Raw genomic sequence first — 16,489 nt, 5'->3', positions numbered from 1 at the left:
ACACCACTTCCCACAATGCCACCTCAGCCTAGAGGAAGCACCAGCACCTTGGGTTGTTGTATTGTGTTATTTGGTTTGTCCCTGTTTTTCTCTCATTTATGGTTTCATCCCAAGTTGTCTCCCCTTCCCTAAATGTCAATCCCATCCCCACTCCTCCCAAATCCCTAGAAATTTCCTTGTCAATCCCTATATCCTCTCCCTGGCACCTTGTCTGTCACTTGACTCTCCAGCCCCTCTCTCTAGAAGCTTCCACAAAGGGTGTTGAGTGAGGGGTCCCCCCTCCTCAGCTCCCCGATATCTTGTCCTGCTTGTCAATTACTTCATGTCCCACTCCCCTCTATCTGCTGTTGGTGGACAGCCAAACCCCTCCCTTGTTTCCAACCCCTAAGAAAACGGGTCGCTCCAGTCTCCTCGGGGCCTTTTCAGCATTGTATCCCCTGAGGCCAGGAGCTCCCTGGAGCTACCAATAAACCTTGGATTTATACAACCTGGATTGTCTCCTCCTGGTTCCCTCACCATTGCCGACAGTGCCTTCTGAGGAAAGGGCTCACAACCCTTAGCCGCTCTTCCACACTCCTGAGCATGGAAGGGTGTCCCCTGCAGCTGCTGTGTTGGAGCTAGCAGGGAAGCACCAAGAAGACTTTTGGTGGACACTGCAGCATCAGCTGATGCTGTGACTGTTCTTCCTCAAATGACCAAGGCCAAAACAGTCACATGGTCTGTCTGCAAAATGATGGTCTGTGGGACAGAAAGCAACCCCTCCAGCAGGGATTCCTGTATGCACAGGGAAGCACAAGCAGAGAGGTCAATCAGCCCCTGGATGCTGTTTTGGTGGGAGGGCTGCAGCAAAGTATCTCAACCTCCTTTGTAAAATTGGTGTAGGATTGGGAGTGTGCAGCAGGGCTTGACAGAGAGACAACTTTGTTAACATTTGAATATATTCCTCCCACCTCCCCAACACCCGGCAGAAGCAGGAACAGCCATTGAGGGGACGTGGAGGAATTTTCATGCACACCAGCCAGACTGGCAGCACATACCCACACCACTGCATGTGGCTCTACAGGACAAATGACAGCTGATCACCAGCTACTTTTAAAAGGCAGGGCCTTCTTATAGGAACAAACCTTATGGTCCAGGATAGAGCCTCAACAAGATTGGCATAATCACTATTAAAAAGAGAGTAGGATTCTGCTAACAGAAGCTCCAAAAAGGCACAAGGACCACAGAATGGTTTGGGTTGGAAGTGACCTCAAAGATCATCTTGTTCCAAGCCCAAGGCAGGGACACCTTCCACCATCCCAGGTAGCTCAGATCCCCATCCAGCCTAGCCTTGAACACTGCCAGGGATGGGGCATCCACAGTTTCTCTGGGCAACCTGTGCCAATGCCTCACCATCCCTACAGTAAAGAGGCAAGCGAGTCAGGCTTTACTTCCACTTTTGGCACAAGACTCTCAAGTCAGTTGAGTCAAGAACTGATAAAACAATGCTTGCCAGCTCAGCAGGCACTCTGTGAATCTGGTACATAATCGGACTGATAAACCACTAATTTGGTTATTGGGGGCGCTTTCAAAAATTAGGCACAACACCTGAACATCAAGCAAGCATCTTCATATCCCTATTAAAACAAAGAAAGATAATATTCTTACAAACTGTTTTTACACTGAGTGATGATTACTTAGTAGAGAGACAGTTGTGTGATTCCAGCTACTGCCACAAGCAAAATTAAATGTTAATTTCAGCACTTAGATTGATTTCCAATAAATGTCAAAATATCTTTGGAAAATATAGGGTCCTAGTGATTTCTACAAAGGTAACTAAAACTTATTAATTTGAATTCTTAACTTCTAGACTCCTTTTTTCTCCTCCATTGTCAGATTGCAAATGCATTCCCCTAATTTTACATACCAGGAAACAGATCACAAAAAGATGAAGCTTTTCAAGATCTGACAGCATGTAAATACCTGAAGTCAAATTAAGTACTTAGGTTCCCCAAACGAGGATCAAGCTTTTGTTATCTCATACACTGAACTATTCAATATGTGAAATATCACTAAACTTCCCTCTCTAGAAGAGAAAGTGTAACTATTTTTGAAAAATAAATATAATGAAATAGCATCTTCAGTTTTCATCACCTACAGAAAGTCAGATGGGAGTATAAAATAAACACGTGTGGGGGAACAAGAACATTGAACTATCTTAAATTTCTTCTATGGCATTGCAGTCATTAATTTAGCAAAGACAGGTGTATACAAATACATACATGATCTCACTTGCTGACAGTGACCAGGTATTCAACACTCATTTTCAGGCTGATAAAAAATTCTGCTTATGACTCCATGAGGTGAACGTGCCTTTGGTTTTGATCGGATTCTCAAGTATTACACTTCATTTCAAAACGCTACACGTATGATTAAATGCTGCCAAAAAAATTCCAAAAACCCCCCAACAAACCCGGAACTCCCCCTAAGTGCCAGCATTAGGGGTTTTCATTCTAAGCTGCTGGACAAAGCCCAGTTTTCAGTGAGGAGTGGCACTGCATGATTCAGTGGTTAATGATTTGCCATGAGATTTTCCCGTTTCCTTACCCAGGGGCGGTAACCAAATCCACCCCGGTCAGCGATGCTGAGCTCGCCTTCCCTATCCTGTAGCCGGGGAGCTCAAGTGCAGCGTGCCCCCACCGATGCCTGGCACTGTCCCAGTCCAGCCCCGCAGCTGGGCACGACCATTTTAGGCTCGCTGCGCCGTTCCTCCCTTCCCGACCCAACTCCCCGGAGCCTTCCGGCGCTGGGCCCCCCTGCCGCCCGCCCGCTGGCCCAGCCCGGCCGGGCCGCGCCCGAACCTTGGTGAGCATCTTCTTGAGCTGGCTCTCGGACACCGCCATGGCGGCCGCCCCTCGCTGCCGGTGTCGGTGCCCCGCTGGTCCCGGTGCCGCCGGCCTGGCCCTACATAAACACAGGAAACGGCCGCCCGCCCGCTTCCGGCGGCGGCGCCGCTGCCGCGCGTCACGGGGCGGGCACCGAGCAGCACGGCGGTACCGAAGCGCCGCCGAACATGGCTTTTGTTATTATCAAGGAATACGACACAAACGCAACGTCAGATTGATGTACAAAACACGCCTGTAAGAGCTGGCAGCATTTTAAGATTAAAATGATTACACAAACGCCAAACTAAATAAACAACAGCTTGAATATTTGCATGAAAAGAATTGCTCAACACATGAGAAACACCACCGTGAAAAATAATGTAAAACCTTAAATTCATATTTTTTTCCCAAAGTAAGTGAAAAAAAAAAAACAACAGACCTCAAAGCGCAGCTTCTTAAAAATACAGCAGCAAAGTTGGTTACCTAAAGCCATCACTAGTTTTGCCCCATCATTTACCACTACAGTAAAAGACATTTAGGTATTTAAAAAAAAAAAAAAAAAAAAAAAGAAAAAAAAAAAAGAAAAAAAAAAAAGAGGTCTGAATTACTGAAGGTTTTTTCTTTCTACGTTTAATCTAGTTCAGAGATCAGCATACACTCAGAATTCCCTGCATGTCTGGCTCTTTGTGAGATGGAACTGGAAGGCACAAAGGATCAGATCTTTTGCTCCGTCACAGAGCCTACTTTTGCTCAGAACAAATTACCAACAATATTTGGAAAATTTCCAAAAACATTTGGAAAGTTTCCAACCAGCCACCTCTCAAAGTGTAAACATGGAATGACATTCCTAAGCCACACACAGCAGGAGTAGAGCCCAAGTCCCCTGTGTCTGCCATGTGATGCTGAGATATAATCAGGACTAATACAGTCTTTTACCAGTAGCAAATCAAGAGCTTAGAATCCAAAAAACCTTTTGATCTCAAAACCATCTGGTTTTTACCTACAAATCCACATCCCGGTTTTTCATCACATCCTTGGCCTCCAGGGAGGAGGGTTACAGGTTCTGTTGCCTTCTCCTGAGGCTGATGTAAAGCTCCCAGCCAGCTTTGGATCAAGGCCTGAATGTGCAGATACTCCTGTGCTGTTTAACTGCTGGATTTTATATTTTATTTTTATTTGAAGCCCAGCTCCTGTTCCTCCCATTCAGGAAGAGCCCCTGTTCCAGTGCTGTATGTGTGTAGTGAGAACTGCAGGTGCCTTAGTGTTCTGAATATCCTCACAAAATAAAAGCAAGCAAGTCATGACTGGAGTATTTCAGACATGATAAAGTGTGAGCAGAAATCCATAGCCAATAGTTCAGATTTGAAGGATACTGTGAACACCATGTTCTCCTTAGTAAATAGCAAAATACCAGCAGTCCATTGACATAAGAGCATTGACAGCCATGGAAGATGGAGCTATGGAATTGCATCCCCAGTGCCCATGGAGCTGGATTGTGACTGTACCCTAAAAAAGCCTCAGATACAGCATTTAAAAGCCATAAGGATGGGTTCAAGTGGGCTCTGCATGCCAGAGTTTCTGCAGAGCTGGGTAAGCCCCTCTCTAGGACTGCGTCCTAAAGATGTGCAAAGAGCTAAGAGTTACCTAAGAGTCAGGCTGTAAGTGGCAGCCAAAACCCACAGGCAAGTGCCACCTGAATTTATTCTTGAAAATATTCTTGTGTGTTACCTGCCTCATTTTGGCTACCAAAAGTGCACTTTACAAAGGAAAAAAATCGCTGTACAGTGTGGTATTAAACTATTTAAACCTAAACTGAGAAAGCACTTTTGGAAAGTAAAGTAACAAAGCTTCCCGTTTTCTATAGAAATCCATATATATGAAGCAACCTCTTCTGCCTTGCAGATCTCCAACTTCAGTGAGCAGACACAGAGGCTTCCCTTGTGCTTCCTTACAGTTTCAGCTGCTGCTGAAGGTCATGAATTGAACCTGCACTACTTTGCAGTTTCTCTTGCACCAGTGGGTCTTCCTCCAGTCTGACCATTTCAATCACTCCACTGGTACCAAGAATACATGGGAGACTTAAGAATACTTCACTGTTTATATTGCAACACCCCTGAAACAACACACAAAGAACACTGTCACACACACAGTTACTTATTTCTGCTGCAACTACACAAAAGCATACAACTACACAAAATGACTTGATTATTTTAATTAAGCAAGGATATTCCAACATATGGCATGTTTGGATAGGTTGACTTCAATTTATTTTAGGTACTGTGCAGTGGGTTACTGTATAGAAACTGTAAAATATTACTGTGTAGATAAAAATTTGTGAACCATGCCACAATTGGGGAATTTTTCCAAGATAGACAGATCTCTATAATGCAGACAAAGTTTATACCACTAAACACCATTTCATGGGTAGAACAAGCAGGGACACTTCATTGTACAGTATCATTAGTTCTTTTAGGACTCAACAAAATAAATTAAATAATGCAACCTAAGAACTGTGGAAAATTTCTCAAATATTGATCCCATACAGATTCTGCAAAAGAATTTATCAAACTTACATCCCTATAATTCAAGTTTACACTGTAGACTGTGTTTATTTTTGTAATCTGGGAAATTTTACATTCTGTAGATACTTTAAGAGACTTGTGACTCCTCTGTATCTATATTTAGTTCAGGAATGATTAAAAACTTCACTTGAAACATAATGCTTTAATTAGGTATGTGCTTGTACTCAAAATAAGCAGCCAGCTCAACTTCCCTGTGCAGGAACATGCAAATTGTCCTTCTGAAGGCTCTGAACTGAAGTGACAATGAAATGTTACTCCATGGGTTTTTTCATCACCTAATGCTTTAGTGAAGCCTTTTAGGAGAAACTTCAAACAAAATTCAATCTACAATTTCAAGTTAAGTATTGCTTCATAATCTTCTCCTTTTAAGGGAAGTACTAAGAGGAGTAAAAAAACAGCTGCTTCAAACTTAATCAAATAAAATACTGGCAGAAAACACATTTAATACATTCAAAGATACAAAATTCTTTTGGCCCATAAAAAAAAAAAAATCTACACTTAATACTGAGCACTCTGGAACTATAACTCACATTTCATTTGCCATGTCCAGTTATTCCAGGGGTGCTGGGCAGCAACCTTAAATGTACTTTTTCTCTGGAATTGTATTTTTCAGAGAATAGTCCACTTTTAATAATGGTTTCAGGTTAAAACAGCTCATTTTTGGACTAGAATTGGGAGCTGTTGTTGGAAGAAAGTAATGGCAGTAGAAAGTAGTAATCTCAGAACACTGAGATGTCTGTGCTGCCAGAATTAATGGTCATGTCTGGTATAAATAATATAATTAAAGTGCCAACCAAAAGGTATTAATAATACATTTACCTTTGCCAGAGTGGATACAGAATGAACCTTTCTTTTATCTTTCAGAATGCTGTCGGCCAAATCAGCAACTGAGAGCCCAACAGACCAAGATCTCTGACCTTTTCCCTTTAGGACTTCCATAGCTCTGCACATAAACCAGGAAAAGAAGAAAAATGTGATGTTGAGATTGTAATTTTTTTTTTGTTTGTTTGTTTGGGTTTTTGTTGTTGTTTTTTTGTTTGTTTGTTTTGTTTTTTGTTTTTATGTAAAACCCAAAATACAGGTTTAAGTGTACCAGGTAAAGTGTACTATAAAAACATGATTCTCTGTTTTGCAAAACAACACAACGGAATATAGAATTGCTGAAAAGAATTTCTTTACAATATTTTTTCTCTACACTTTTAACAATTCTCTTTTCTGTCAAGAGGTGTAACTGATAATTAAATCAGTTAAATTCATCCAAATTGGTGCTTGACTTTGAAGCAAATGCTTCCAACACAAGCTCTGAGGAAAGTGGGCCAGAAGGCTTGTCTAGTATTTGTTTTCAATGCACAATCAAACAGCTCTGATATTCTGCTGTATATTGTGGTGTCTCCTTACATTGCCACAGGCACAATGGTAGTAAGAATTTCAGAAAAACAGTGGCCATATACACATCTACAAAAGTGAATGACAGCTTGACCTACAATTTCCTATAAACTCAATGCATGAACATTTTGGAGCAAGCTTCCCCCACTTCATAAACAGCTGAAGAACATGTAGACACCAAGTGCCTGAACATGAAGGAAAAAAAGAAAGGTTATAATGGTGCTACCTGTTAGCCACCTTTTCCCTTGAGTTACGAGCAGCCATTGCTTCTGTTTGATTTGCAGCTACATTACAGCTGATCCATGATGGTACTAAATAGAAACAACAAAAAACAAACAAACAAACAAAAACATTAAGAGCATCTGAGGTTGTAGTTTGTTTGGGTTTTTTTTTCTTCCTGTGACAAATGGCAAATACTTTTGCTACTACTCCAGGTCTACAGATTTAGTACCCCACAACTGCATTACTTAAAGCCATTATTATTATTATAAATTATGAGAATTTACCACTCTTCTTATTACTTTTATTATCTTCATTACTTTTCTCAATTATTCTTTCATTCAGTTACTTAGGCACTGCCAAGACATTCATTACATGCTCATGGTCATAAAAAAGCACTTTTACCTTTGTCTTCCCCTTGTTCACCAATAACCCAAGCATCTTTTGCCAGCACCTCTGCTTTCAAAAGGTTGGTCAGAATGTACCGAAATCTCTCTGAATCGAGGTTGGCACCAACTCCAATTACTCTGCTTTTGGGAAATGAGCTCAGCTTCCACGACACAAATGTCATTACTTCAACTAAATGTCAAAGAAAAAATATGTTGCCAATGAAGGACCACTCAAAATTCAATTCAACTGCAACTTCTGAATCATCATTACAAAAAACTCTGGACTTCTTTACTTTAGAAAAGGCATAAGCCTGAAAGAACATTGATAGCTTATTGCAACCTAAACCACAATGTCGGGTGGGGAAGAAGTGAAAAAATAAGAACAATAATGGTAAGAGAGTAGGAAGAGCTGTCTCTGATGCATTACAGTGTAGAGGCTCACATTTCTTTCCCTTTCCTAAGTAGTGATTTTGCTTTGTCTTAGTTCACAGTACCACTGGCCTGGAAATTTAAACCTTCCACCAAAATCTAGCTGCAATATTTACTATTAATGCTATACTTGGTATCTGAGTAGCCTGTAAGTATGATGATATGGCACATTACCCACATGGATCTATCCTTCCTCCAAGGAGAAATGTGCACATAAAACTCACAACTGACAAGACAACAGCCAATGGATGCTAATGATGTAGACAGAGTCAGGTTGAAACTATGCACAGAAACATACAGAAATACATACCTGTTACACAAAACAAAGTACACTATTTTCTTTTATCTTGGTAATAACAGTAAAGAAAAAAACCTCAAAAACAGTGTCCTGCTCAAAGCTGAAAAGGAAAACATTTTTCAGAGCAGCAAGAATTTTTGACTAACAAGGTGTATTCAGCAGTAACGTTTTTAGAACAGGCCAGAGAAAAAGCCAGGTGAGGGACAGAACCTTATGCAAAGTACCAGCATACCTGGATGAGAGGCAACAAGGAGAACAGCATTCTGACTGTAGTGGGTTACTGCTGGAATAATTCCTCTGAACAAATCCACATTGCTTTGTATGACATCGAGGTAAGTCTGAGCATTACCCAGAGAATTAACTGTAAGCACCACAACTTTGGAATCAGCTGAAGCAGAAAAATCTGAAAATATAAAGAAAATAAATTTTGAAATTTATGTCATTCCACTGACTTTTGGATGCAAAACCAAGAGCTGCTCCAAAGGCTGAACTATAGCATCCAGTTTAATTAGGGATTCTTTGCCTTCTGTCCCCCTCATATCCCCCAGTGTGGAATTTAGGGCACTTCCACAGCACCTATAAAACACAGCTCTCCCACAGAACTACTTTCCTGTTTTATAGGTGTCAAACACAAAAGGTAGACTACAATTTGTCCAAGGTTACAGAGCAGAGACCAGAAAACATCTGGACACCTTTGACAGATAAACTTTTCCAAGTTTTCTTGGCAAGAAAGAAAAAAGAAATCCATGAAAAGGCTCCTTAACTTTTATTCCAACTGTTAAAGAAGGGGAAAGACTTTTACTCCTTTATCTGAGGCTTCTTCTATAATTTTTGATCTTATACCTTAATCAAGGGCATGTAGAGAACTATGAAAAGCACTCCAAAAGTCTATTTATTAACTCAAATAATAGACAAATTGTATTTATGACCCCAAAGAAATACAAAGCCACGCTTGCTGCTGGAATTTATAATCAAAGCTGCCTTGAGCAGGTATCTCTGCATATCTGAGTGCCACACAGGTGATCAGCCTGGACACAGAAATAAGGTGATTTGTCTGTTGCACCACTTTTGGAACCAGATGAAGCCAAAGCAGGGGTCTAATGCACTGACAAATTAAAAGCATACTAAGCAGGATATAATAATATCAGCTTGCCCCAAACCTAGATATAAACATACTAAAATAGCAGGTGACAGTATACAAGCATTTTGTGGCATTGTAACACTACCAAGCTTCTTATACCACAGCTAAATGCAAACATACAACAGGCAACCACAGAGGCACAAACAGATTTGTGGTACAGATGCATAACCAGGGTTCAGGAAAAAAGGTGTGCTAGCAGTAAAACCTGCAAGATAAGATCAAAGAATGTACAGCAGGCAATGCCAGGTGCAGAATAAGCCACAAAGATGCCTGGTGGAACCAGAACAAGTTCCTGTCCCCAAAATAAGATAAATTAAAAGAGAAGCACAAGAAAATCCCACATTTCATCTTGCAAAGGGTGCAAGGAACATGGAAACATGACACACAGGCAAGGAAGAATGCTACTCAATTCAGGTCCAGCTTTCTCTGTGGAAAAACTTCTGAGCTGCATGGTCTCAATCTCTACAACCACCAAAGATCATCAAAGGCTGTAACTAATCACTAATTACAGAGACATGGCATTGACTCTGTTATTTGTATGCTCACAACTGACTGAGGATAAGGATATTAAGAACTCATTGTTTGAGTATGCAGTGATAGAGATCAAGGACTCACTATTGGCCATGTGCATGTTTAATGAGCATCAAGCTAGAAAAGCAGCACTTTGAAATGCACCTTTATTTGTCAGCCTTTTGAACACTGCTTTCATAACCTTAACTAATTCCTATGCATATATTTTTTCCCCTTCCCTCTCTCTCTCTGCCCATGACACAAGAGTTCTAGCTTGGCTTCTCTGTATTTCTGCATGAGTCCAATTTCAGCATTAGCCTCTTACCTGCAAGTACAGATTTGTAAAAAAGGACAGCCTATGTGCCACTGTATCTCCCCCAGGTGTCCTACTCTTGTTAAAATGAGCACAAGCACACACAGTACAGCACTCACTCCTGCTCCAGAAACAACATTACATACCTTTGCTGATCTCCACATTTGGCACAGCAAAAATCTCCAAATCCATGGTCCCTCCTTTTGCTGCAGCTTCAGAAAGATCCAAAAGAACCACCTTGTCTGCAATATCCTGTATGAATAAAAAATAATACAGATGAGAATACAGATAAACCAAAACAAAACTTGTTTGTGTGGGAGTGAGGAATAAAACACAAAATTCCTGCCATTTCATTGTTTGCTGTACTGTGTACAAATCCAACAAAATTACTGGTCAAAATTACTGCCAAATCACAAGGAAAAGGACTTAGTTTTGTGAGTTTTTTTCTTGTTTTGTAATGTGTTTTTTCCAGTTAGACTTCCTAAATGATCCCTGGGAAGTCAAAAATTACTGTTGCTAAAAAATACTGCTACTGTTGTGTCGGAACCCAGAATGCCCCTTGGACATTCTTGGATGTTCCGGGCCCAGGTCAGAAGCATTTGAGACCCTGGTATGCAGCCAGAAACCCCTGTGACTTTGAATCTGATCCATGGAACAATTTACCAACCTTGCAGGAAGAACAAGAAATCACAAAAGTTTAGATGTTATAGTAAAGTAGTCACAAAATGAAAGGAAGAATCTTTGAGTGCTGTACAGGGGGGGTTTTAGGCCTTGTACAGAGGGGTCTAAGTTTTGTATATGGGGGTCAGAAGTTCTAAGATGGAGGGATTTGGGAGTGCCCTGTCCTCCTTCTTTCTCCTTCCTAACCTCCATGTTCATGGTGATGTTGACATTCATAGACTGGTCTAGAGTCTAAAGTCACCATTCAGTATATGTAATAGGCATTGGGGAAAAGCCATAAACATTTAACACGTAATGTGTGATATAAAAGATGGCACCAGCCCCCTGGGAAGTCAGAGAGTGTGTGTGTGCCTTTGTCTGACCTGCTGAATGGACCACAGCAGTTCAGGAAGAAAATCTTTTAGATAACATACAAATAAACTACCTTGAGACCGGATGACTGAAGACTACTGAGTCTTTCTTTGAAGGCATGGGTTGGAGGAGAGACTTTTCCATCTTTTGGGGTCACCCCAATCTGGGGGTGAGCCCTGGCACTGTTGTATCTAACATACAACTATGATGAAGAACAGCCCACCTACAGACTATCATTTTCCAGGGAAATAGGAAATCCCAGTTGTAGGAGGCTACTGCTGAGACAAGAATCCTTTAAGGATTTTCAAAGTAAGTGAATTCAATACTCAACCCTTTGAATTAAAAAAGCTGACTGAGAAACCAGGGCTGAAAACTAACACTTCTGTGTCTCCCTAAGTTAACTGAAGAGACAAATAACCTATGCAGTGACAGTTGTTAAAACTGATGAGGTATTCCTTAGTGTCAGATATTAAGAACTAGAATGGAATCCCCTCTCTTAATCAGGTCTCTTGCTATTTTTAATAATTATGTACCTTTGCTGCAACTGCTAGTACACATGCAATGCCAAGATCTCCAGCTCCAACAACAGTAATTTTGTTAAAACATTCTTCATTTCTGTCTCGAGTTTTACTCCTTGATTTCATGTCAGTCTCTCCTGCAATCAAAAGAAAACCATAAACTTGGGTGCTGCTCCACACTGTATCAATACAAGTATTGCTGCTTCGTAAAGGATCATGCTTGTGCCAGAGTTAAATCAAGTTACATGGACTTTTTCAAAACAGTAGTCAAGAATGACCACAGAAAATCCATCACAACTTGCAAGGTGTAAAACAAATATTCCTCTCTAGACAGGAATGTTTTTTTCACTAATTAGAAATAGATAAGCATGACAATAGCAAGAAGCTAAACACTAATACAACAAAAACAGCACTCCCTTTGCTGCTGTTACAGGTGTGCATACAGACCATGACCATAAAATTTGTAAAATATAAACCATGTACATTTCTTTGTGACATCAAGTAATGACAATAATTGAATATATTTTAGAAGAACATTAGAAATGAGTCCATGAAAACATCCCTACCTTCAGTAATCTTTGCAATATAGGAGAGAAGTTCTGATTGCCTGGCTGCATCAGAAGATGACAGTGAGTATAAAGGGAGCTCTTCTTCAAACTTTGCAATCATTTCCTTGATTAATCCAATGAGACTTGATTTAGGCTGAAATACAGCAGACAAACAGAAGACAAAACACCTGAACAGCTATTTCATATAGTGGTATCAGCTGTGAACTGCCAGAGCCAAACAGAATTTAATCAAATTATAAATACTTACACTCTTAACATTTACACAAACACCTAAGGGAGAGAAAAGCATCACTTCGAGAAGATACTTTACAAACAGGAGTGTGAATTAAAAGGAATTTAACAAAAGCAGTTCTAAAATTGAAATTACCAGTGCTAGCAGTTTTTGAAGGATGGATTTTTCGTGGATATAAATATATGGAAGCCTTTGATATAGCCACATCCAGTATTATAAAAGGGACAAATCCTAGCTAAAGAGCAGTTCAGTCTTCTTAGATGAGCTCAGCTGTCCAGAGCTCTGGCATTTCAGTCCTCCTCCAGGCAAAACACACTATGAAGTCAGCAGAAGTTCCCTTAGGAATCTCTGTATCAATAATGTCAAATACAGCTCATTCATTTCAAAAGGCTGGCATTCATTAAATAATTTTTACTGGCCTGGCAGTCATACTTAAGTGAGTATTTAATACATTGCATAAAATAATTTATCAACAGCAATGACTTCTGAATCTCTGTGCTGTTTCAGAGTTCTGCCCAAAGAGACATACCCAAAAGGCAGAAACGTCCACTGAACTTTCCTGAGGTGTACTCAACTGGGATAGCAACAAAGTTTCATGAGGCTTACATTGCTTTGTAAAGAATCAGTCCCTTTTTTTCATTAGAATTACTTCCAAGTGCCTTTACGAGCCTCAGACTGCCTGAAAGCTCCACATGATACCCTGCAGGATTCCCAAATGCTTCCCTCCCCCGTCAGCCACCCCACCTCTTACATGGCTCCAGTTCTGCAGGTAGGGCAAATAAATCCTGCCCCGTGCATCGACATGTTTCCCCACTGCAATGCCCATGTTTGCAGTCGGCTTCAGGAAGCAAATGGGGGGAGCAAAGGGATGAGAATCCAGGATCCAGAGATGAATAGGTATGTTATAGGAATTACCTGTTAAAATAAAAGCCACTAGTAACTTCTGCACTGAGAAGAGGCACTAAAGACCAGCTGTGGGTGATGTGATTCAGACATCATAATAACAAAGGAAAAAAGGCTGACAGAGCACTTCGAGATTCACCCTGAAAAATATTTATATTACTTAGGCTAATTAATAAAATGCGATCAACTTGATTGTGCCTTTCTTAATATAAAGCTCTGTTGCTGTTTTGCTTCCCAGGATCCTCTCTCAGCCAACATGTCCCCTTTTCCCAGCAAAGTTTCATATATACATTTCATAGTTATTTTTTGACTTAACACCTAGTGCAAAAAAACATCTGTAAAGAGCCTTGCATTAGACTTCAAAGGCTTTAAGTTGAAAATAAAAAATTGCCTACAAGTTATTTTTGGACACTGACTATACAAGTGTATACAGAGAGTTCACACAAGCTCCATTAGCATCAAAGAGCTTGCCAGCACAGTCTCAAACAACACTATTTTTTAAATAGTTAATTTACTTATTTAATTAATAGCACCTTACTTCAGCATCTGTGCACTTGTTTGTGCAGTAGAAGTGACTTCTGCCAATTCAAACAAAATATTTTCTAGTCCCCTTTGAAGACACTGCACAGTGAACTCTTAAGAGGCAGCACCCAACACATTCTACATTTAGATTCGTAACTGCCAAGAAAATTATGTTTGATTTATCTTACCATATTTCACTGGAACAGTGCCACTAAAATTCAGGAGGTCCTTCTGGGATCCATCCTTGAAGGCTGAAATTAAAAATGCAATTAAAAAAAAACCAAAACAAAACCCCCAAAAAAACTCCTTTCAAACCTGGCATAGCAATCCTGCCCACAACTACAAATATCCAACAGTAATTTTTCTTTAGAAATCAAATACACTGCTCCTGAAAGAACTAAGACTAGAATATTACTAAAGTCCCCCCTACCTTTTAAAATATTTTCTTAATGAAATTTTAATAGAAATTGCATTGGTACAACTAAGCACATCATTAGTCTGAAAACTCTTTGTCCTAGGTAATTCTGATGTGGGAATTTCCAGTCAGGCTGATGGATTCTGGAAGTCACACTCTATAAGCTGAAGCCATCAAAATACTTTCAATACAATAATGAAATATGGGGGAAATGGTGTTACACATAAAGAATTTAAAGTATCAGTCTCCTACAATTACTGACAAGTTAAACTAAGATGAAGTAAATGAGTTGCTAAGGTTTTTATACATATGCATCCTTGGAAGAGCATTCAGGAACAGTCACATGGCATGAGAAATTTTACAGCAAGTCAACATAAAGAAAGGAGCACAATAGAAATGTGTTCACATTCTATTATACACGGTCTGCATTTATGGCAAGTAAGATTCCCCACAAATAGTTCAGAGCAAGTGCATCACTTCTTACTGTATGTGTTCATGGAGAACGTGAAGTTGGGGTAGGTCTTGCTAACATCCTTCAGCTCTTCTATGGTCAGGTCTCTGAACTTATACTGGGAAGAGGAAGAAGAAAATAAGGAAAAAAGTTTCACTTCAAGGGCTTCTGTATGAGAGTCAGGGAAAAGGACACTACAGAAGGCAGAAACACAAGAAGGGGGAGGTAATAATTACTTTCAGTATTATAAATAGTTTTGATGTGAAATATATTATCAAAAAGAATTGATTACAAAAGCTTTGAAGCTATTGCAAGTCTGCTGTTGAAATTCTGAACATCAATCCTTATATACCATTACTTCCCCTTTACAGCTGTGTGAGCAAAAGTTTAGTAAAATTTAGTCTCCTCTGCACACATTAAAAAGAATATAAAAATATGAACCTCTTAGGAAAAGGAGGTTATTTTCTTACTAACACAGTTAAACTCGGGTCTACCCGCACACATTTTAGAAGAGCTTACTAACACGTCACTTTCCACAAATGTGTAAGTAATTAGCCTCTAGGATTTTTTTCATTTTTAAGCTGTCCTTGACAGCTGAGAAAATTAATTACTGCTGCTTGAGCCAGTCCAGTCCCTCAACTTCCAAGAGATTTGCATCCTCCCACATCCCAAAGTTACAAAGAATATTTTCCATTTCCTAGATTAGAGCCTCTGCTTCTCCTTTAGGAAACCTGGTGCTGTTTTTTTTGGAACACTTGCCTAAGCAAACAAAACTGCTGCCTGACAGTGGCTTAAAGAGCTGCTCACTGTCCTGGAATAATTGTCACAAAGCAGTAGCTAAAATCGAATTTCTCTTCAGTCTGCTGCTCCAGCAGCAATGTGACAGCCATGGCACAGTTATTTTCTACTGTCTACAGGAAAACAGCTGCTGACAAGAAACATTCAGTCAGCTTCTCTCCATCACTGGATTCTGCAAAGTCATGCAGAAAAAAAAAAATAAAAATAATCCAACGCTCCCTAATTATGAATGTCTACACAACTTACACTTAAGACATTTTTTGGAGGCGTTGATATATCTGGTTGTGAAACCAAAGTCATCTTCCCCCAGCTGGCCTCCTTCTATTCGTAATCCAAAACGAGGCATTCCTATCAAGTACTTTATCCTCTTCTAAAGATCACAGGATTTACGGGGGACTCACATACAGACCTTCCTCATTTCGCACCCATAATTATTTGGCATGCCCAAAGCTTAAATACGCCCCCCTCAGTTTCTCACATGCAAATTAAAAAGCTCAGAGCGATGCTACAACACCGCGACTGTGCTCCCGAAGGCGTGGAGGCGCTAACGCGGGGAATACTACCAGGAAAAAAGAAAAAAAAAAATTCCCATGAGTGAAGAGTAAGGTTTCAGTCACGTGTGAACGGCGTGAACCACGGGGGTAAACTGACGCGTGGCGCAACTTAAAGCTCGGCTGTATTAGGACAGCACAGACACCGGAATGCGAAGGGACGGAACGGGACGGGAGTCCCTCGGCAGCCACCCCCGGGACACCACCGCCATCCCGGCCCCGCACTCCCTCTCCCGCCGGGTCCCTTCGCCCTTCCCCTCCCTCAGCGCCGCCGCGCGCCCCCTCCCCTCCCCTCCCCGCGAGCGCGCGCACCTTGCCCAGCTGCCTGCGCAGCGCCTCCTCCGCCAGCGCCATGGCGGCGCGCGCC

At 40.8% G+C, this 16,489-nt stretch overlaps 2 protein-coding genes across 7 annotated transcripts in view; both read right to left on the bottom strand.

Moving 5' to 3' along the window:
- TSG101 (tumor susceptibility 101) overlaps positions 1-3,027 on the bottom strand; it is a 19,902-nt gene extending 16,875 nt beyond the window's left edge. The window contains exon 1 of the mRNA XM_053980611.1: positions 2,841-3,027. Coding sequence (XP_053836586.1) covers positions 2,841-2,882 — 42 coding nt within the window. The 5' untranslated portion in view covers positions 2,883-3,027. The remainder of the gene's footprint in view (positions 1-2,840) is intronic.
- The window catches only part of UEVLD (UEV and lactate/malate dehyrogenase domains), a 17,755-nt gene extending 1,266 nt beyond the window's left edge, over positions 1-16,489 (bottom strand). The window contains exons 1-12 of one of the 6 annotated variants that reach the window (XM_053980605.1): positions 16,435-16,489; positions 14,807-14,891; positions 14,096-14,158; positions 13,234-13,397; positions 12,248-12,383; positions 11,697-11,818; positions 10,278-10,383; positions 8,400-8,570; positions 7,457-7,630; positions 7,059-7,143; positions 6,266-6,389; positions 4,817-4,977 (exon numbers count right to left, since the gene is read on the bottom strand). In XM_053980605.1, coding sequence (XP_053836580.1) covers positions 4,817-4,977; positions 6,266-6,389; positions 7,059-7,143; positions 7,457-7,630; positions 8,400-8,570; positions 10,278-10,383; positions 11,697-11,818; positions 12,248-12,383; positions 13,234-13,397; positions 14,096-14,158; positions 14,807-14,891; positions 16,435-16,476 — 1,433 coding nt within the window. In that variant the 5' untranslated portion in view covers positions 16,477-16,489. The other 5 variants (XM_053980607.1, XM_053980604.1, XM_053980608.1 and 2 more) reach the window with 5 other exon arrangements.

Source organism: Vidua macroura, chromosome 6, assembly GCF_024509145.1.
Source record: "Vidua macroura isolate BioBank_ID:100142 chromosome 6, ASM2450914v1, whole genome shotgun sequence".
Classification (NCBI taxonomy): Eukaryota; Metazoa; Chordata; class Aves; order Passeriformes; family Viduidae; genus Vidua; species Vidua macroura.
The sequence above is the reverse complement of the archived record's forward strand: the minus strand, read 5'-3'. Positions and strand labels throughout refer to the sequence as shown.